The 22,265-nt window shown below is 53.9% G+C and overlaps 1 protein-coding gene across 1 annotated transcript in view; it reads right to left on the bottom strand.

Annotated features, from left to right (window-relative positions):
* The window catches only part of EPHA8 (EPH receptor A8), a 52,508-nt gene that overhangs the window by 7,802 nt on the left and 22,441 nt on the right, over positions 1-22,265 (bottom strand). The window contains exons 3-10 of the mRNA XM_074161513.1: positions 21,588-22,251; positions 7,149-7,304; positions 5,746-6,081; positions 3,364-3,488; positions 3,018-3,180; positions 2,447-2,543; positions 1,749-1,816; positions 350-475 (exon numbers count right to left, since the gene is read on the bottom strand). Of these exons, the coding sequence (XP_074017614.1) occupies positions 350-475; positions 1,749-1,816; positions 2,447-2,543; positions 3,018-3,180; positions 3,364-3,488; positions 5,746-6,081; positions 7,149-7,304; positions 21,588-22,251 (1,735 nt within the window). The remainder of the gene's footprint in view (positions 1-349; positions 476-1,748; positions 1,817-2,446; positions 2,544-3,017; positions 3,181-3,363; positions 3,489-5,745; positions 6,082-7,148; positions 7,305-21,587; positions 22,252-22,265) is intronic.

Below are 22,265 nucleotides of genomic sequence, written 5' to 3' on the forward strand. Positions count from 1 at the left end.
GGAGTCTCTTAGAGCAGCAGCGATGTCTCTCAGCCAGGCTTCCTAACGCTGCTCTGGGGTAAGGCCTTGGGGTGCTGCTAGTGAAGTTCCAGCTTCATCTCTGCCCTGTGTTCCCCTGCAAGCCTCTATTCCTATGCAAAAATCCCTCTTGTTCTGGAAACTTAGCATTTCGCTTGCAATTTCATTTGTATCTTGTCACCCCAGATGCTTGGTCTGAGGTCTGAAAGCAGGGTGGCCACACCGGAGCACCCACACGGGACAGGCTGAGCCATCGGTGGCACAGTGGCTGAGCAGCTACCCTCTGCACCCAGTTGCCTCCAAAGAGTCTATTTCATGCCTGGGGACTCACCAGACCCAATGACTTTCTCGATCTTGATCCGGGAAGCCTCGATTTCACGGGTGAACTCATGCACAGCTTGGCAGGGGTCCTCATATGTGTGGGGGTCCACATAGAACTTGGACTCGGGGAAATTCACTGCCAGGTTCCAAAGGGGAGAGAGGAGATAAGCTTTTTCAGGCAGCCCTGCCAAGAAGTAGGGGCACCCAGCAGCCGGGCAGAGGATGAGCAGCGGTAGGACTTCTTGGGCTGACATGCTGAGGAGCCACAGAGGCTGCAGCCCCAAGGAAACCCAACGCACTTTTTGGCACAGCGGTGTCCTCAGAGCAGTCCAGGTCCTGGCTGCCCAGGTCTCCTCCATGTGATTGTCCCCCTTCACTCCCTCACCTCCCCCATTCCTTGCCTGTGATGAACTTTCCACTCTCCTATCCTGCTGCTATCTGGGATGAACATGCTACAGTCCCATCTAACACTGTGCAGCCCTTCAACCCTATTACCAAGATGCCCCTGGGGTTAGAGCCCCAGCTCAACTCTTCTGGACACATCCAGCACCAATACAGGTTAGGTGTGGACCTGCTGGAGTCAAGTTCTGAAGAGAAAGATCTGGGGGTCCTGGTAGACAGCAAAATGACAATGAGCAAGCAGTGTGCTCTTGTGGCCAGGAAGGCCAATGGAATCCTGGGCTGCGTAGGGAAGACTGTGGCCAGTAGGTTGAGGGAAGTCATTCTCCCCCTCTACTCTGCACTGGTGAGGCCACAACTGGAATACTGCATCCAGTTCTGGGCTCCCCAATTCAAGAGGGATAGGGAACTACTGGAAAGAGTCCAGCGAAGGGCAACAAGGATGATTCAAGGATTGGAGCATCTCCCTTATGAAGGAAGTCTGAGAGAGCTGGGACTCTTTAGCGTGGAGAAGAGAAGGCTGGAGGGAGACCTTATCAATGCTTATAAGTATCTAAAGGGTGGGTTGAAGGAGGAGGGAGCCAGATTCTTTTCAGTGGTTGCCAGTGAGAGGACGAGGGGCAATGGGCACGAGCTGGAACATGGGAGGTTCCACTCAAATATGAGAAGAAACTTCTTTGCGGTGAGGGTGCCAGAGCCCTGGAACAGGCTGCCCAGGGAGGGTGTGGAGTCCCCTTCTCTGGAGATCTTCAAGACCCGCCTGGATGCAGTCCTGAGTAACATGCTCTGACGTGCTCTGGGCAATCCTGCTTCAGCAGGGGAGTTGGACTAGATGATCTTCATGGTCCCTTCCAACTCTAAAAATTCAGTGAAATTCAGTGAAATCCCCAGAAGCAGTCAGTGACCAAAACCCTTCCCCCTGGAAACCACTGCAGTGCCAGGGGGTAATGGTCCAGGTCTAGGACCAGCCACAGGTCCTTCACACCTCAGGGGCAGCAGAAGGGTCCTACCTTGCCCATTCTGATAATGCATCTTCTCCTCATCAGAGTCCTGGAAAGCCTTGCTGTACCCACAATGCCTGCCACGGAGACAAAAGGGTCAGAAGAGGTGCTCCTGTCCCTCGCTCCCACAGGCAGTCCTAAGGCAGGGGTGTGTGCCAGGGCTGTAGGCAGCCCAGGAGAGCTGGAGCTAACACTTGGCCCTCCATCAGCTGCATCCCTGCATCTTGATGGACTGACACTTTAGGCTGGAGCAAGGTACTTTCCAGGTGCCCTCCAAGGCACTAAAAGCTGCAGCCCTTTTGTGTCCTCTGGGCAGTGGTATGTGTGCCTGGCTCAGCCATGCTGAGATGTAGCAGGACACAATCCTCCTTGGACTTTTCTGATGAAGTAGAGCTCTTTCCACTCCTGACTGGGCCCCCTAGCCCATCCCATCAGCCTCGTGCTGGTGGTGGTACTGGTACAGGTATTGCTGTGGCTATCACTATCGCTATTCAGGCTGCTGGCATGAGGCAAGGGTCTAGAGACTGGCTCTGCCTCAGGGAAGGTGGAGGCATGAAGACTTCTAAATAAAGTCTCTTGGTTGCTTAATAACCCCTGACCTATGGATGCTCTGGACAAACTGAGAGGAGAAAAATTGCACCTAAGTTCTCCCATCCTTCCTGCCCTGCTTGGTGACAAGCTGCACTTGACCACCAGAAGACACTTACCTCTTCTTGCAGATTAGGACCACCAGCAATGCGACAAGGCCAGTGATGAGTGTCAGGCAGATCCAGACAATGGTCATCGTGTCGTACCGGAGAGAAACTGGAAGAAGCAGGGTAAGAAGGAGGTGAGCTGAATGAGGAGCCTTTTGCTGTGCTCAGAAACTCACCTACCCAACTGTGGTCATGTTCATCAAAGACAAAGCACTATTCCCCATCCAGCCCCAGCTCTGGGACTATCTCATTGCACAGGGATCATTTACTCACCGGGAAACCAAACACAGATCTGGCAAAGCCATAGTGACACAGCAAACCAGCACAGAGGAGTCTGGAGCCTCAGGACCTCACCAGGTCTTCCCTGCCCTAACTGCCATGTCCTTCCTCTCTATTCTTTCTAATGTACAAGCATATCTCAGGAGGGCTACCTCAAGCAAGCCCTGCAGGCTGAAACCCCAGGAGATGTGCCTCCACCCTCCCTCCCCATGTGGCAGAGGAACAACAGCCACAGACCAGGGCATCACCATCCCCCATGCTCCCTGCCCCACACTTCCCACATCCCACAGCTGCACACACTCACCTGGCTTCCCTGTTTCCACCTCCACAGTCTGACTGAACCTCCCGCAGCCAGCAGAGGTGCGAGCCCGAACCTGGAAAATGTAGCGGGTTGCAGGCTTGAGTCCAGAGATTGTGGCAGTGGTGCCCTTGGACTTCAGAGTCGAATAGCTCTGCATTTCCTTGTCCTGGGGAAAAGCAATGCCAAAAACCTTGCTGCATGAGCACAGCAACCACAAAGTCTTCCACAACAGTCCTTTGTGCAAGGCTGGCTGATAGCAGCAATTGCACCAGCAGGATTTAAACTGAGCCATGCTCTTGTGTAGATCCACCATGGTGGGACTGGTTTGCGGCAGCAAGCTCAGCATTACCTTCTCGTAGTACTTGATCTCGTACTCCAGGATGATGCCATTGGGCTGGTCTGGCTCTTGCCACAACAAAGTGACACTGTTCTGTCCAGTGCTCTCCTGGCGGACCACCACCACCTGGGACGGGGCTGGGGATGCAGACAGAAGGGTGTTAGGTGCCTGCTGGTGGGGTCCTACATGGGTGAGGGCAGCAGTGATGGGTGAAACTGGAGAACTGGAGCCCCATGCAGCACCCGTGGTTTAAACCATGTTTCTGTTTTAATTAAAACCATGTGGAGATGAGTGCTTTGAAGGATGGGAGAAGAGACTTGCAAACGGGCTCTTGTTCACTTCAGTTGCATCGATCTCTTTCCCATGGAGTGAGCAGGCTCCAAGGACATGAAAGAGGAGAGCGCTGTCCCAGCACAGGCAGGAGGGGACACTGGTGCTTCACTGTGATATGGAGCCAGAAAGAAGAAGGGGCTGTGGGGCTTTAGGTCATGGAGATCACTGGCAGGACCCTGGGGGGCCACAGGGGGAGAGGCAAAGGGGAGAGAGAGGAGATGATAAAGGCCCACAGGGGTGATCATCAAGGACTGAACATCAGTCTAAAGGTGCCCTGGAGGTGCTCCCCTCCCCTGAGATACTTGTCATCTGCTTGAACCTGTGTTGGGAGCCCATGGATTGGCCCTTGTACCTGCCATGTCCGAATTGGAGCTGCCATGGCTGGAAGAGCCAACTCACTGGCCTCCTTTCCCCCTGGAAAAATCCACCCTGGAAGGACCCCAGAGAGTGCCAGCGATTGGGTCCAACTTATGGGAAGGAGTCAGGCGCTCCTTGTGGCCATAACTGTTGGATGAAAAATGGGATGTGGCAGCCCTGGGGAAGACAGAGCTGCTGTTGGCCGTGGCTGCAGCTCGGGGATGTTGCTGGAGCAACACAGAGACCAAAAGAGGCCACAGGGGTTGCAGCAGCAGTGGGGCACCCGGGGACTGAAAGGCAGAAGTTTTAGCTCAGTTTGTCTTTGGGCTGGCTCCTTTAAGAAGCAGAAATCACAGCTGGGACACAGAACCCTGGGGAGCTGGGACTGGGTGGGATGGAGGAAACCAGCTAAGCCCTGCAGGCACCGGCATGCCATCTCTCCAAACAGCCCCAGGGCATCTCTGCTGCACCCGCGCCTGCTCTGCTCAGTGCCCTGGGGCTGGGGCGACAAGAGTGACCTGCACCCAGCATGGGCAAGCTGCCCCATGTCCCTCAGCCCCTCCTGGAGAGCAGGGATGCTCTGTGATGTGCAGCAGCTGGAGCACTGCGGAGGCACGGCATCTTAACTTCAATCACTACCAAATTCCCAGCCCCGCTGGTTTCACAGCGCCTGCTCGGTACCCACTTCCCAGCAGAGAGGCTGAAATGGGAATATTCATCACTTCCCAAGAGCATTCCGCCCCGAGGCATCACGCTGGTGCTGCTCGGCAGTACTGGGAGGGATCAAGCAGGAGCGAGCCGGCAGGACTGAACCCTTTCCCTGTGGGCTTGGCGGAGCAGTGAAGAAGGGCTATGGGCAGGCACTGGTAACAAATGGGCTTTGTTCTCCTGCCAGGCATGAGCTAACCCAGTGTGACTCCCCGGGTCTCTCCTGCTGGCACCACTGCCATGAGAGCAGAAGGGGCTCAGTATCACAGGAAGTTCCTGTGGGCTCCTTTCCAACTAGGAGGATTAACAGGAGGGAGCAGTCCCTGCCCTGTCCCCTTTTCCTACAGCATGTTCCATGGAAAGGGGCTCAGCGCTGGGGAGATGCCCAGGTGACCCTGGAGCAAGGTCCTGGCCCACCTGGGCTACAGCATTCCTGAGAAGTATTTCCTGGGGAAAGAGCATTTCACCGCAAGCGACTTGCAAAGGTGAGACATGCATGAGAGAGGCTTTCCCAGCAAACGTTGCTGTCACCTGCCAGGGCCTGGCACTGGTGTGAGCTGAGAGCAGAGCATGAACTGCTGCTTGGCCCTTTGGGAAGGGACAGAAGGCTGGAGGAACAGCCTGAAAGATTCATGCTCCACTTAGTGTTCCTGTCAATAAACAAGTGTTCTCTCTGCCCCCTGTCTCCTGCAGAAAAGGAGCTTCCACCAGCAGCTGCAGGCTGAAGTGGAGGGAAGGGAAGATAAAAAGGATACTATGAACCAGAGAAGGGTAAGAGTTGCCTTGGGCAGCAGCTTGTCTCCAGCCCACCCTGGCTCCCTGCAGCCACCTCCAGCAGCAGAGAGGTGTCATCTCCCGGGGGTCCCATGCCCATCACCAAGCCAGCCCTCGGCTGCTTGTGCAGGTTCTGCCTCCTGCAGATACTGGCTGGGGTAACATCAGCACATCAGCATCACCCACACGGGCAAAGCCTGGGGGGGTGTCTGCTCCTCCTACCTGCCTGGTTTGTCGTGATGTTGGCGACTGCGGCTCTCCTGGACTCCAGGCTGAGGTCAGAGACGCCGTTGACGGCCTCCACCCAAAAGGAGTAGTTGGTGTGGGCCAGGAGGTTGGTGACGGTCAGCGCTCCCTGCACCAGGCTCATCTGCTGGGGCACGAAGCGGATGCCGCTGCCACACGCCTCGCAGGGGCCCGCGTCCCCCGCACAGCGCCTGCAGACCACGTTGTACATCACGTCAGCGCGTCCCCCCTTGTCCAGGGGTGGGCCCCACTCCAGTGTCACCGAGGTGCCGTTTACACTGGAGATCAAGTTCACAGGAGCAGAGGGGGGGCCTGGAAAGGAAGTAGGGGTTCAGGAAGAGCCAGGGCTGCTGAGGTATGTTGGGACTGGTAGAGCATGGGGCCAACAAAGAGATGCACCTTGGGCAGCATGTACCTGCACATACAAACAATACTACAGGGGATGCAGAGCTGCCCAGAGGGGGAAATGCTTCAAACAGAAGACAGCAAAGACCCAGACAGGTCTCAGGATGAAATACCATGGAGACAAGATGCTCTGGATCATGGTGCCAAATGCCAAGCCAGCAAGAGCTGATGTTTGTTCTAGGGGAAGCAGGAAGCAACGGGGATGCATGAAGCTTTTGAGGGAAGAGCCAAGATGTTGATGGGCTAGACAGTGGAGAACAGGACCTGCTCACCTAAAGGGAAGGGTAAACTCACATTCCCTGTGGAGATTAACAATCTTGGGTGGGCGTCCCCTGGGGAAACACAGGTCAGATGTTGCTGACCTGTCTTTCACCCTGGCTCCAGCTAGCAGCCCCACACCTTTCTGCCCTCCTGGACCAACTACAGGGAGGAGGACTCCTCCTAGGGTATTCTTGTCCCCTTTTAGCACCAGGCCCAAAGCAACCTCTTGAAGAGAGCTGAGCTGAACCCCTCAGCCACCATCCCATGACAACCCCTAGTGCCACCGTCCACCCACAGCGAAGGAGGCACGGCAACTTGCCTCATGGACTCCCAGGGATCTGACCACCCTGGGCATTTCTGCAAAGGACAGCAGCCAGCGACTGGCTGGCTCGATGGCTGGTGTGTAAGCAGGCAAGCTTTTCCTCACAGCCATGGTGTCACAGCCATGGTGTCACCTTCTCTGGCTCCAACACAGAAGAGAGCCCCAGTAGGGGAGCAGGCTCTGGCCAGGGCTGTTGGGAGAGCAGCAGGATGGGGATGAGACAGAGGGCAGTGAGGGGGTGCAGCTCAGAGGGTCCCAGCTCGTGTGCCAAAGGGGGACCTGGGGCTAAAATGCTACTCAGCGCCTTGGACAGCATGTGGAGGGGAAGGGGACATGCTGGGCCCAGCATCGGGGAGCATTGGCCATGCCCAAGGACAACTGGGGTACTCACGTGTGCAGGCGGCCGAGGGGGGGTCCTGCACCGCCCTGTAGAAGCTGCTGTCGCAGTGGCAGACACGGGCCGCCCGGCTCTCCGAGTGGCTGTGCAAGGGGCACTTTGCGCATAGCTGGTCCCCGGGGGCGGACTTGTAAAATCCCAGCTGGCAGGCTGCAGAGGAGAGGCAGAGATCAGAGGGATGCGCCTGGACGAGGAGCATCCCATGACTTGGAGGATCCCACTAGCACAAAGCTGGACCCCACTCTCACCCCCATTCCAGTGCATGGGAAACCAGCACTTGCCAGTGCCTGGTCCAGCTGGAAACCAGGCTCTGTGAAAACTGCTTTAGTCTCTCCCCCAGGCTGTACTTACTGCCACCCTGGTACCCCTTCCCTACTGTTTCGCAAGCAGACTTGGGTGCCTCCAGTTTCCATGAGTTGCCTGCAAAACTCAAGGTGCTCTCCTTGCATCCGTGCTGGCTGGAATGTACCCTCAGCAAGTTCGCTGACTATACCAAACTGGGAGGGGTGGCTGACACACCAGAAGGCTGTGCTGCCATACAGCGAGACCTGGACAGGCTGGAGAGTTGGGCAGAGAGGAACATGATGAACTTCAACAAGGGCAAGTGTAGGGTGCTGCACCTGGGGAGAAATAACCCCCTGCACCAGTAGAGGTTGGGGCTGACCTGCTGGAGAGCAGCTCTGAGGAAAAAAGACCTGGGAGTCCTGGTGGACAACAGGATGACCACAAGCCAGCAATGTGCCCTTGTGGCCAAGAAGACAAATGGCATCCTGGGGTGCAAGAGTGTGACCAGCAGGTCGAAAGAGGTCATCCTCCCCCTTTACTCTGCCCTGGTGAGGCCCCATCTGGAGCACTGGGTCCAGTTCTGGGCTCCCCAGCTCAAGGACAGGAAACTGATGGAGAGGGTACTGCAAAGGGCTACAAAGATGGTGAGGGGCCTGGAGCATCTCTCTTATGAGGAGAGGTTGAGGCACTTGGGTCTTTTTAGTCTGGAGAAGAGAAGACTGAGGGGGGATCTGATCAACACCTATAAATACTTAAAAGGAGGGTGTCAGCAGGATGGGGCTGGTCTTTTTTCAGTGGTGCCCGGGAATAGGACAAGAGGAAATGGGCACAAACTTGAATATGAGAAGTTCCACCTAAACATGAGGAGGAACTTCTTTCCTGTGAGGGTGGCAGAGCCCTGGAAGAGGCTGCCCAGAGAGGTGGTGGAGTCTCCTTCTCTGGAGACATTCAAAACCCACCTGGACACATTCCTGTGGGACCTGCTCTGGGTGGACCTGCTCTGGCAGGGGGTTGGATCTCCAGAGGTCCCTTCCAACCCCATATCATTCTGTGATTCTGTGATTCTGCCCAGAGCTCTCCCCACTTCAGCCACCTCTCTGGGCCACCGCCTGGCCCCAGGGTGGGGAGCGCTGCAAAGATCCAACCAGGCAGCACTGGAAATCACCTTGTTAACTGTTCTAAGAACCATCACTTATGGGGCAAATTTTTGGCACCGTCTTCACTTCACAGTGGTTGCCACACCGCTCACACTGGGTGTGCCCAGCTGCCCAAAAGCATCCATGTAAGTGATTTCAGGAATTAAGAGCTCTACACCTGGGACGTGGTGCACATCCCTCTGCAAGCCCCGGTTGTGCTGCTACACAAAACGACAAGTTTCCTTGCACAAAACAGAGGGGAAGTACCTTCTCTTGTTTCATGTTGCAGCAAACCAACAGTGCACGCACACTGCCTGCTCGCTGCGGGGGGACGGCGAGGCCGAGTGAGCCAGCCTGAGCTTCTTCTGCCAACATGACCCACCTTCAGTTGCTCTGACACCTCCTGGCACTGGGGGCTGAACGGCAGGAGCACACGCTCATCCCACGCCGGGGCTGGCATCCGTCTGCTCTGTCCTACCCCCACCTCCCCCAGCAGCCCCTCGGGTGAGTCATTTGTCACACAAACAAACAACTCGTATCTCGTTAGGAAAATCGATTAGCTCAGGAGTGACATGTGGCATGTCAGGTATCTGTCTGGGGGTAGAAGGATCTGTCCTCTCTTGCAGATTTTGATTCCAAGTAAGGAAAAACAGGCTCTGTCTGTGTTCCTGTATTCATCAAGTACTTCTAGAACCAGTTCTAGTGATTCAAGCATTAATCCTGGCACGGACTCATTTCTGTTTTTCCCTACTGAGGTAGTAATACCTTTATTTTCCCGTCTTTACCCCCAGTGGCCAGCTCTGCATATAGCTTCAATTTTTGCTTCCAAGCATGTAGAAAGGTTTTGTTTGCGATCCAGCATCCCCGGTGGTCTGGGTCCCTCCGTGCTGTTTGTTTGTTCTGCTTCTAGGTGCTGATTTGTTTCCTTATATAATAACACTCCTTTCCTTGCCACGGATCTCCTTGGACTGATTGCTACCAACATATTTCACATATCACACACTGCACAGTAATACAACAGCCTCTTTATAACAGCTACTTCCAGCAATGGCAGCTGAAGGCAGTGCTCCAGCCACACACATCCCTGATGGCTTGCTGGTCCCTCTTCAGACTCTGTCACCGGCTCCTGTGGCAGTTTTGCACTGAATGCTACTTTGAAGACAGGGCAGCAATACCACCAGCAGGACCTACTCGTGCTGCACATGCCAGAGATGTTGGTACCGCAGGCTGGTATCACAGCTTGGCACAGCAGGCTGGAAAAAGCAAAGGCCAGCAGCTCCAGGATTCGTTCCTAAATTCCTGGTCCTCCACTCAGAGACCTCAGAGCAAGGAGCAGAAATGCCCAAACCTGGGGGTGGAAGGGAAGGCAGATGTGACTCATGAGGAAATTACAGCAGGTCAGGGCTTGCTTGGCTCCCCAGCTCTCTTGGCTCCTTTCACCCCTTCAAGGGCATCAGGAGAAGAACTGGGGACTCTCTGCCTATACCGAATGCCCTCTCCTGATGCTGCAACCCCTGCTGGTCTGCAAACCCTTGGTTTTGGTGTAAGACTGAGACGAGTGTTACAACCCTGTAAATTTGGGAGGTAGTCAGCTGGAGAAAGAAAAACAAACCCAAATATCTCAGAAAGATTTCCCAGCTTTACTGTGTGGGAAAGGATGAAGACACAGCTTGAGCACAGCCCACCAGAGGGGAACTGAGCAATGAGACAGCCCCACAGCCCACGCTGGGCAGTGTGTATGTCAGGACCTGCTGCCTTCAGCTCATGTGAATCCTCCTCGGACCTGCAAACCACTGTCCTCTCTACCTGTTCAGCAGCCAGCAACCAGGGACTCTTGATTCAAGAGGCACTGGAGTGGTTCCCCCCACCATTTAATTAAGGGCAGAGAAATCAGTGCTACATCAGGTATTGAGAGACAGGCCAGCAGGAAGGATGGGAACACGAAGCATAACAGATCTGCACCAAGCAGTCGTAATCACATAGCATTAAATGTTGTAAAAAAAGCCCCATTAATTACCTGTAGCAATGATTCACAATTATTTCAGATGTGCTCAGGGGGAAAATTATCCTAAATGACAAATTACAGGTGAATTTGTGCACCAGGGCAGAGCCATTGGGAGCCACATCCTGGCACCTGGAGAGCACAAGCACACGAGGAGGCCTGGAGAGCAACAGGCACTGCTCTGGATGGGTTATGCACCTCTGTGAGTCTCAGTGCTTGCTTTAGATGCAAGTGGGGGACACACGCAAAACCTTTCTCTGGTATGTGAGAGGGCACCTGCTTGGAGCCTGCACAAGATATGAAAACCCTGCGGTACAGGTTGACAGACATGTCCTGCTCTGGATTGAGCTCTGTCATGCCAGGACCTCTGCGGTTAGCTCTGGTAAGAGCAAACCAGCAGAGAAACAGTCAGTGAGAAAAATTCAATCAAACACACCAGGTCTAAAATCTACAGTGCTCCATAGCCATGCTTGCAGCACACCCTCAAGCCACCGAAATCTGGAGCCATCCACCAGGGAGGTGCAGAATGGTTGTCCTGCTGTCTTCACTGCAACCAGCCACTGCCACCTGCCACAAATATCCTCCCAGGAGCCCTGCAGAAGGTGGGGATTTCGTTTTAAAAATTATTTTATGCAACTGATAGCCTTGTTCTGTGCCTTGTTCAGGTCCTGCCTCTCTATGTCCTCTTTCTGTCTCCACTGCCATTCCCTCTGCAAAACCCAGCCAAGGCTGCCTGTCCTTGCAATCTCATCTTGCAGTGTGGTTCTGCGGTGCACATGGGACAGCAGAAGACCTTCACCCACAGCCCAGCTCAAGACTTGCGCATCTACACTGGGCTTGCTGCCCAGACAGCTGGCTGGTCCCAGTGTCGCAAGCAGAGCCTACAAAAACCAACCCTAAACCTGGGCTTGGCAGAGCACATCTCCAGCCCTCTGTTGCATAGGTGAGTCCCTTGTTATCACCCCAGCCTGTTGGGGTCAATACCATGGGGCTTCCACTGATCCCCCCACCCTGTCTGTTTTTCCAGCCCACCAGCCCCACTCTCTCATGCATCGCCTGCTCAAGGGGCCCCGGAGCAGCAGCTTGTCTCAGAAACAGCGAGTTCTGCCAGCCGTCTGTGGTTAGGTCCATTTGTTTCCCTCCCTCTCTGTCCTCTGGGGACAGGACAACATCTGCTAATAAGCTGGCAGAGCTCGAGAGATGATAGATGAACCTGTCGAGGATACACTAGCTGAGAAAAAGCCATTCTTCTCAGTCCGAAGTCACCGTCTGGGACTGGTGTTCTGCAGGTGGCCCTGGCTGGACTACCAAGGGCTACTTCAGTGGGGCTGTAAATGTGAGCATCGACCCCATGCCACTCCCTCTTGGCTCCATCCTCAGCCCAGGAGGTTTGTCCAGGCATGGTTGGGAGGGTGCCATGGGGCAGCTCCGTGGCAGCGGTGCCACCAATTGTCCCTTTCCCTGACCCTGCAACAAAGCTGGGCATTAGCAAGCACCAGAAGAGCAGCCGTGTACCTCCCTTCGACAGTGCTGGGACGAGATAGAGATGGAAATAAGGGTGTCAGAGCCACTGTGACAGCCAGAGACAGGCACCAGTCCCAGAGCCCTCCAGGCTGCGGGAGAAGCTAACACACAAAATCCCAGCTGCTTTCAATCCAATTTCAGCATGATGCCTCCAATCTCAACTCCCTCGTGACACAGACATGGAAACAGAATCAAGTTATTCACAGTCATCTTTAAAAGAGGCATCTACCCCATTGCCCCAAACCTTGTGGTTTTGCAAGGCTGTGCTCCCCTGTCCCTGCAGCCTCAGGTCAGCCCGGGCTGTGTCCCCACGTTGGACAGTGGTCTGGACAGGGCTTGGGGGCTGGCTGGGCGAGGTCTCTCAGCCAAACTCTTGGTTCCCAGATCATACATCGCCCCATGGTTGATGTTCTGCACATCCTTTGGGTGCTGCTTGCCCCAACACCGTCTCACACCCCCAAACACTGCCTGACCTCCCACACCTGAGCACCATCCCACAACCCTTCATACAGCCCAGTTCCCACCTGCAGCCCCTTTGTACAGCTCACAGCCCTGCCCACCTCCCGTCCTGCCTTACATCACACCACCCCACACACCTGGACTCCTCTCACACCGCCCCAGATGCCACCTCCCCACTGCTTGACCCTTCTTCCCCACAGTTCAACTCCTTCATGCCCCTAAATGTTGCAGAGTGGGAAATAGGGGGAATTTTCACCCACGAAGATTTTGCAAAGCCAGCAAAATCCTATGTATCGGGCTGCGAGCAAATGGCACATGCAACAAAGGGCACCCTGCACAGCTTCCTGCTCAATGCCCATATTTCATGGCTGCCAGGAGAGGTTGTATAAGGAGGGCCCTGCTCTTCCAGGTGAAATAATTCCATTTGTAGTGCTGGGCAAACTGGAACCATGGAGTAGTGTGTCCAGGTTTGGAGTCCTCAGCACAGGAAGGACATGGACCTGTTGGAGTGGGGCCAGAGGAGGCCCCGGAGATGTTGGGAGGGCTGGAGCCCCTCTGCTGTGAGGACAGGCTGAGAGAGTTGGGGGGGTTCAGCCTGGAGAAGAGAAGGCTCCGGGGAGACCTTAGAGCCCCTTCCAGTCCCTAAAGGGGCTCCAGGAAAGCTGGGGAGGGACTCTGGATGAGGGAGGGGAGCCATAGGAGAAGGGGGAAGGGTTTGACAGTGAAAGAGGGGAGATGGAGATGAGATCTGGGGAAGAACTTTGCTGTGAGGGTGGTGAGAGCCTGGCCCAGGTTGCCCAGAGAAGCTGTGGCTGCCCCATCCCTGGAGGGGTTCAAGGCCAGGTTGGAGGGGACTTGGAGGGACCTGGTCTGGTGGGAGGTGTCCCTGCCCAGGGCAGGGGGGTTGGAACTCAGTGGTCTTTAAGGTCCCTTACAACCCGAACCGTTCTATTAATCTATGGTGGTCCAGACTAGCTGCATCCCAAACCGGACTTCTGCATGGCACTGCCATAGAAAAATCAGTAGTACTCACTTCTTGACTGGAAATCAGTACTGTTGAAAGCTCCCCTGGCTTTGCCCTGATCTCCTTCCCTACATCTTTAAAAAAAAAAAAAAGGCAAAAAAATGAAAAAAAAAAAAAGCAGGAAACATCCAAATCCCAGTTTGCTGCGGGTGCTGCTCGGCTGCCCGGTGCAGATGTCCTTCTGCTGGAGCGAAGTCGAGGTGACACTATGCAGACTAATGTAGGTGAGACAGCCTGGCACGCTCTCAGAGTGAAGGCTTTTTTATAAAGCTTATCTGGAAAAATGCTACAGCTTGCAGGAGTCAGATGGAAACAGACGGCCTAATGCTAGAATTAGAAAAAAGCTGTTTCCAAAACTCAGACTTGTTGAAGGGTTTTAGACAAAACTATCCAAGGCTTCTGAAAAAAATCCACAGTTTTCACCAGACCAAAAACAAACTGAGAAAAACGCTGTGTTCAGGAAGGAGCGGGGCCGAACGCGAGCCACCCTTGCAGATGGCAGTGCTGGAGGTAACCCTGCATCCCTGCACCAAGGCTTCAGGGAGCAAAGGTGCATAAATGAAGAAAAGACATACAAAACACCAAGAACTTGATCCCAGCCCCTGTGGTAACTAGTTGCAGCTTTGGAGGGTTTGTGAGCCCTCTCACCACATGCTTAAAGCTGTGGATATATACAGGGGCTGAGCTTTAACATAAGGATGTCCAGCTCTCCAGCAGAAGCAAGCGAAGAGCATTGCAGGGGCCAGCACAGCCCTTGCCCCCACACAGCTGAGCACCATCAGCTTTTGGATCCCTTCCTGCTTCTCAGGGAAGCGTCACCAGCAGCATCTTGTTTTCAGGAAGGGGAAGCAGTCGGCACCCAAGAAGCAGCGGCATGGGTGGGATCTGGGTCTCACACCAAGTACAGAAAAAATTTTTGTCACAGTCCTACTGCTCTGTGGGAATGAGGAGCATCTTCCCCATGCAAGGCGATCACACCAAGCCTCTGAGTATGTTGGTGGCAAACCTAAGGTCCCCAGCCTCCCATTGCATTGCACCACCTCCAGTGTAAGTACGGGTGCAAAATGCTGGGTCTTTCCTGCAGACTTTTTCTAAACTTCCCCAACAACAGTTTCCCAGGCACCCACATGCTGCTAATCCAGAGCAACAACCTGTTTTCATGACCTGAACCTGGCCGAATTCTGTGGAAAAGAGAGTTGAAACAAAAAAAAAAAACCACAAACCACATTCTAAAACTGCTGAAGGTCTTTGAATGCTGGCAGATGTAGCTATCACAGTCCAGTTGCTCTTCAACATTTCTTATAGGGACTACAGGACCTACCAAGCACAAATGAAATTTGTTTCATCCCCACCAATACCCTGAACTCCAGCCTAGCATCACTCTCACCCTTCATCTGTGTCAGCAGCTAAACACAGCAAACAGTGGCAAACAATAAAATATTCAGCCAGGAGCAAACCCCATATTGTTCTGTTGGTGGGGAAAGGGCAGCTCTGCAGTCACCTCTGTCCTTTTTGTTTGTTCTTAACCAGAAAAAAAATAAATAGTTTTTGGGGGGGGGGGGGGGGGGGGGGGGGGAGGCGCTGTTTTGTTTTGTTTTCCTAGTAAATGCAATTGGCCATTTCCTTGAGTTTTAGAGGAGGGATTGAAGGTGGTGGAGACACTGAAAACACCTTGTTCTGCACCCTGCCTCCTCCTGCATGCTCCATGTGCTGAATTATCCATGTACACACAACACAACAGACCTGGGGTCTAAACAGACTAATTAGCAGCCGGGTCTGGGACTATAAGCTGGAAGCCCTGGTATGAGGCAAATGTGAATCCAAGGATCCCATCCCAGGGCTGCGTAATCCCCCAGGGGAAGAAGTTTTTCCTAATGTCCAGAGCAAACCTCACAAGCATTTTGTGGCTCTGACACATCTTCTTTGCAGTCCGTTCCCATGTGAAGTCTGATACCTGGATCCTGAACAGTCCTAGTTTATGTGTTTTGCAAAACAGACTGTTTTCTTTTTTGTTTGTTTTTAGGATGTGGGGTTTTGCATGAGATAAACAGAAGGCAATAAAATCTTACCAGTTGGTATTGCCTGTATTTTACAAAGCAGCTGGCTGGCTTGCAAACCAACAATGAAAATCTTGTGAGTGCCTTTGATTTTCTTGCCTGGCAACACTGAAAGGACGTTTGCACAACTCCCATAGTGCGTCTTCAAAGCTGTCACTGCCCCTGCCCTTGAGCGGTTTATTTTGGCACACTCAGGGCAGAAGCCCTCTGTGGTGGGCACCCAGGGCATTGGTGCAGCCCAGCTCTGGGTAAGAGAGCCTGGTACCTGCCAGCAGGCACGGCAGGCTCTGAGCAGGTGTCACCGAGGAGCAGCGCACGGCCACCAGGCCTGCGGCTTGGAGCTGGCGTGTGGGTGCTGGGACCTGCATGGAAAGTCTCCTTGAAATCCACACCGATCTGCAAAGAAGTGCAAAACATTTCCATATGTTTTGTTGGGAGCTGCAATGACAGGGTATTTTGACACACATTTATGTGTCGCCTTGATATATGGTGCACATGCTTCCAGGCAGGACCTGGTGGAGGTGGAGCCCAGCAATGGATGCCCTGAAATCCCAGGTTTGCTGGTTGACAGAGGCATGTGTGACACACACACACCCCCCAAATTTCTGGGGGCGCATGTACCTCACAGCCAAGAAAAAGGGGTGTTCTTGGAGTCATCCCAGCAAGACCAGTGTCCTGTTTCCAGCTGAGCAGCCTGTATTGGCTGTTTCCCATGAAGACACAACACAAGCTCAGGGTTGCTGTGTGATGTTCTAATACAGGTGGAAAAAAATCAGTCAGCAGGAAAAAGAAAGAAGACTGAGGCTTCTCTGACTTAGATAACGAGTTTGGAGTAAGGTTCTGGTGGGGTCCTTTAACCCACTAGCATATCGTTCCTCCTCCCTGCATGCTTCTCCACCCTCTCTCTACACTGTAGGAAAGGAGCTGTGGTCTCCCTGGGTAGGTATCCAGAGGTGAGCAGCATCCCCACCTGCGGTGCACTGGGCAAAGGGGTCCATCCCCTCACACCCAAGCCCATGGAGAGCACCTCACAAGCCTCCACCTTTCCTCCCCTTCCAACATCAGCATCTGAACTGCGTCTGTTCACACAGCTGCAAAGATTTCTGCTGTGGCCGCAGGTCACCACCCAGCCCAGCACAGCTGGAGTCCATGTCTCTGGCCTGGCTTCCCCTGCCCATGGCTTCACCTGTGTCATTGTGTCCCCTTCTAGGGCTTACCCTTACCCTGTCTAGCCAGGGCTGTGCTCACCAGCATGGTACATGGGTGATGGGGTGCGGAGAGATGGGGTTTCCCCTCCTCTCACGCCACATAGCTTTGCCCCCCCCTCGCCTCACCAGCTGGAAAGTCAGTCTCCACTGACTTTCTTCATAAAGGTCCATGGATGCAAAACTGTATTCAGAAGCACATAATTACCAAGCTGGGTATTTTCTCCTCTTAATTAGCAATGTTGTGGTGCTTTAATTGCTCGATTAAAGTTGCCCACAAGGAAGGTTTAAGGTACATTAAATTTGCTGATTTGTTCATCAGCATGAATCCCACCAACTGGAAAAAACTAACTGGCTTCCAGACCACTAACCAGACCCTCCAGGTCAATTTCCACCAGCCATGTGCCATAGGAGGCAGAGGGGTTTGTCCATAAGGGGCCAGTGGTCCTTCTCCTATTCCCATCTCCCCATTTGGGAGCTAGAGGGGAAAGGGTCCCGGCAGTGACAGCCTCCCTCTCTTCTCTTTCTCCAGGGGACACTGGCCGTTTTTTCAGCTTAAAGAGAACTGGGTGAAGTCTGCCCCAGGGTCAGATCCTCATTCAGTCACATGCACCATCCCCCTGTTGGGTAGCTGTTCTCACTCAGCTCTGGCAGGCTACAAACACCCATCCTCATGTGCAAATGGTGGGCTGATGGAGCGGCAACTGCTCCCTCATCACTGTTCTCCAGCCAAAGGCACCAGCCAGGCTGAAGTCCCTGAGCACCACAATGGGAAAGCAGACAGAGCAATCAGGACACACGGAGGCCAAAATGCCTGGTCCCAAACTTTTGAACAGCGAGTCCCACTCCTGAAACCCAGGGATATACTGCAAAGATGCTCTTTGGGAACTGCATTTCTGCCAAAGGCTCATCCACCCACTCTGACAGCAGGGGAGGGGGCCTGTCCCTTCTGTTTTACCCTTTTTCATTTGTTCGTTAAAGAAAAAGCCTCCTAGGAAATCCTGTGCTGCTGGAGGTCTCCATGGCTGGTGGCTGGCTGGGCTTGTGTCGGCTCCCAGAGAGCAGCACTGTGATCCATAGCCAGGACACCACTAGCAATGGTCCAAACTGACTCTCTGCATGTGCACATCTCTCAATCAGCTAAACAGATTTAGCCTAACTTTCCAGTTTTGCTCACTGACAGCTCATGACAGGCACAGCCCAAGGAACAATTCAGACCCTCCCCAACAGACTGACTCTGATGGCAGGACCACGGCCCCAAAGCCTTGGTGGCTCAGGAACCCAGCAGCCCTCCCCAAAGAGGGGCTGGCAGGGCTGGTAGGAGGGGTGTGGGTGAAGAGGCACCATCCTCTCCTGAGCCTCCCTGTCCACCTCCCCATCCACCCACCAGACGTGGTGCTCACGTCCCAGCTCTCAGCCTCGCAGTTGTTTGAGGAGGTGGCTTGTGGGTTTCTTCCCTTCCCACAGAAGCAGGAGCAGGGTTAAAGTCCTCCCCTTTCTCATTTCTCTAATTGCACTGACCTTATTGAAATGGATCTCTATTGTCCTGTACAGCAGCTGCATATAAACAAGGTGAATTATACTGATTGTCTTCTTATCTGATAAATTGCTGGGACAAATCCTTTTCACTTAAGTTATTGCTTATTCTGCTATTTAGGCAGAGCAGTTGCTATTTGCTGTGTGAACGAGGTTCTGACGTGCCTTGCTCTGGACTGATACATTTCAAGGAGGAAAGAGCAGCACACCCGAGCCTGGCTGTGGATGGCAGGGGATGAGGGAAGCAAAGTTCTTCAGAGCCTTGAAACCAGAGGGGAAAAGCAAGTGGGGCAGCAGAGCTGTGCTGCCCTGGGAGAGAGACCCCAAGGGGTTTCATCCTTGTGGGGACATGGCTGTGCCATGGGAGTAGAAGCTGGGCATGTTAGGAGACAGCAGACCCCAGGACCATCAGCAGCTGTGGCAATTCATGCTCAAACCTGGTTTCTGCCCAGGAAGGCACCTGTGCCCAGCCACAGCTGGGAAAGGGGGTGCGGTGCCCCTGAAGATGAACCAGGCAGATGCACGAGACACAGATGCAAGGGACAAATGTCGTGTGATGTAGGATTGTGATATATCTGATGCCAGGCTGGCTGGCATCCTTAGCGTGGTCCTGACCCCGGTGCCCCTGGCAAGATCTGGCCCCCCCAATTCCATGGAAAGTGCCCCTCACATCCTTATGGCAAACACCAGGACATGACAAGAAGATGAGGTATGTGGATCCCACTCAGGTAAGTGCAGTGGCCAGAGATCCCAGCCACCCTCCTCCTGCCCAAACAAAGGGGCATCCAGGGTGATAGCTGAGAATAAAGGGGATGAGAGGCAGCTAAGTTCATCCTCCACTGCATCCCACCTCACCCCATCCTTCCCAGGTCTGTGGCATGGCCTTCCTTCTCCTCCAAAGGGCTGAGAACAGCTCTGGCCATGATGTGGTTTCCTGAGCTGTCTTCCATCACTCTGGCAGGTCCTTAGAAAAATGAACGTTAAAGAGGAGGGGGAGAAACCTCCACTGTTCAAACATCTTTAGCTTTGACAAATAAGGCGACTGGCTGTGAAAGGCAAAAGGAAATTAATTTGGAATCACATTTTAAACATTACCATAGAGGCAAAGTATCTCCTCTTTAATTTTTTTCCCCCCAAGAAAAAAATGAATTTCCCTGATATTTATAGAAAGATTATTAGGGCCACAAGGAGTGATTTATATCATCTCATCCCTGTGACGGAGAATGAAAAATTGCTGGGGCGACAGCCACTGGAATCCTGCTTTTGTCCGCCTGACAATTAAAACGGCTAATTTCCAACTCCAACAGATCCGCTGGGGTTATAAATCATCCCAGAAAGGCACTTTTCACTGTGAAAAATGAACTCTGCCCCAATCAAGCATGAGAAGCTTAGATCAGAGATTTGCATCTGTTTGCTTTCGTGTGTAAATGTATGTACTCCGGGTCCACATCCACCTGCCAAAGGAGACGCCAGGAAGGAGGTGCTGCCCTGCTCGCTTGATACTGGGCTGTCAAACTCCCTGTGCTAGGAGCTGCTGGGGATAAATGGGACAGGGAAGGCAGGAGGGCGGGATGAGACTGAGGTTGGAGAAAGTCCAGTGGCATTTCTGTTCTGTTTCTGATGCCACAAGCCCTGGAGAGCTTCACCTGAGAACATTGCTGGTTGAGCAGCATGGGTTTGAGGCTGTCTGCGCGCAGAAGGGACAGCTTCTGCCTGTGTCCACCTCATCCAGGGAGGCAGGTTGGACCACACTTCCTCCTGCGCAGCACCTATGTGTGGGGCAATCCCACCAGGAAAGTGCAGGAGGGCAGAGAAGGAGCTCTCCCACAGCTTTGCTCCAGAAAAGAGACAAATGTGTCCAAGCAAACACAGGAAAACGAGGCAGGTTCAGCACAACATGGACCCTGGGGCCTCCCACTGCCTCCAGGCTTTGGGGTGGTGATCTCCTGAGGCAGAGTCTGCTGGACGGGACTGCAGGAGGGGAATACAGGGAAGGGGTGTTTGGTCCTTCTGACCAAACCTTGAACTCGCAGGTCCTTGCAGTGATGGAGCTGGGACCCAGCCATCCAGGCAGCCTGTGCCAGTGCCCCCTCCCATGGTAGCACATGCCTGGCCCCATGCACACTTTCCACCCACTACTTAATGTGGGAGGAGACTTTCTGAATTATCAACTCTGTCTCAGGATGACTTTCAAATCAATGGTCGCAGACAGGAGGAGTTTCAGATAGAAGCATTTATTCTGCCCGTCCTTCCCACTCTGCGTAGCCAGGAACTCACTGGTGCCAGTGCAGGTCCCAGCAGCACCTGGATCCGTTCCAGTCTGGCGTCGGACGTCCTGACCTTGTGTCAAGTCTCCCTAAGATAAATGCTCCACTTGACATTTTCACGAAACTCAAACAAAGGCCCCGCACTCTTATTTGTGCTGCTCCCCTAAACACGTCCCATAAGGAAACCGAGAGCAAACAAATCTGTGCGGAGGGCTCTCACGGGGACCCCTGAGCGCTGTGCTCTGTACACACACATCCCCGTGCCTGGTGCGTGGCTGCTGCTGGTCACCCCGCTTCCTTATCACAGTTTGTACAGTCGACAGCTTGAAGCCCGCCCGGTGGCACAGAGGGCCCCCGGGAAGGCTCTCTGCACCCCCGGACGGCAGGACTCCCCAGCAGCTCCGGGGAGGCGTGATGGATGGACGCAATAACCTTGTTTTGTAAAAGCTCAGTGTTTTTCTTTGTGCTTTCCTCACTTTCAAACCCTCTGCCAAAGGGAAGCAAGCGGTGGGGCGTTCTGGAGAGACCAAGTTGTGTTTTGCTGGGGTGCACCAGCAGAGATCTCAGTACCAACCAGAGCTGCTGGGGGCACTGGGATGGGATCTCTGAGCCACATACTCCATGGTAAGGAAAGATGGAGCCAGGGCAGCCCCTGTCCTGATGCCAGCCCCCATTGCAAAGCCAGTCCCCATCCCAAAGCTATGCCTTGTGCACCAGGATCAGTCATGGTCAGGCTCACAGGAGCTCCCAAGGAGCTTGCGACACATTTTGGAAGCATGAAGCCAGCCAGCAAAGGCTTGAGCAGCCCTTGGCCACCACCAAGGCTGTTCAAGTTTTTGCGAGCAGGCTTCTGTCCTCAGCCCCTCCCCAAAGAAGCAAGAGACCTCTGCAGCCATCCCTCCCCTTGCAGGCACAGCTAGTACGAAGCAGGGACTCACCCATGCAGGAATCCCGCTGCTCTTCGTAGCCAGCACTGCACACGCACTTCCCGATGGGCACCAACCATTCTCCCTCGGCACTGCAGTACATTTTGGGGGTGTCCCTCTCCTCCGAATGGCCCACGCACTCTCCCCGCACTTCCACCAAGGAGGATGAGTCTGCCCCAGTCACAGCCTCAGAGAAAGATGCCAAGTTCCTCACCATTGCTGGGCACTTTTTGTAGTACACCCGCACCGAAACGATGGCGATGCAAGCACCTATGTCCTGGAAGGCCAAGTAGAAACCCCTCTTGCTCAGTGGCCCCACGCCCCGCACCTCTGTGTTCAGCTTCAGGCGTCTCACCCCCAGGTCCACGTTGGTGAAGCTCTCATCAGCTGCGATGGTGTCAATCTTCATAAACTGGCTTTCCCGTGTGCTGGTGCCCAGGTCCCGGTCGGACTCCAAGTAGTAGAGGTTGAAAGTCTCCTTGCAGGTGCCCAGCACGCCCGGCATGCTGTTACAGTCCCGCAGCGTGAATTTAATCTCTGCATAGACCCGCCGCGCGCCGTCCCGTTGAACCCAGTTTGTCCGTAGCCAGTTGTTCTGGTTGGGGGTCATGACATTACAAACCTGGTAGGTGTGGATGGGGCTGAAAAATTCATCCATTTCATTGATCGAATCCCACTGCGGGACAGAGA

Source organism: Numenius arquata, chromosome 20 (genome assembly GCF_964106895.1).
Source record: "Numenius arquata chromosome 20, bNumArq3.hap1.1, whole genome shotgun sequence".
In the NCBI taxonomy this organism is placed as follows: Eukaryota; Metazoa; Chordata; class Aves; order Charadriiformes; family Scolopacidae; genus Numenius; species Numenius arquata.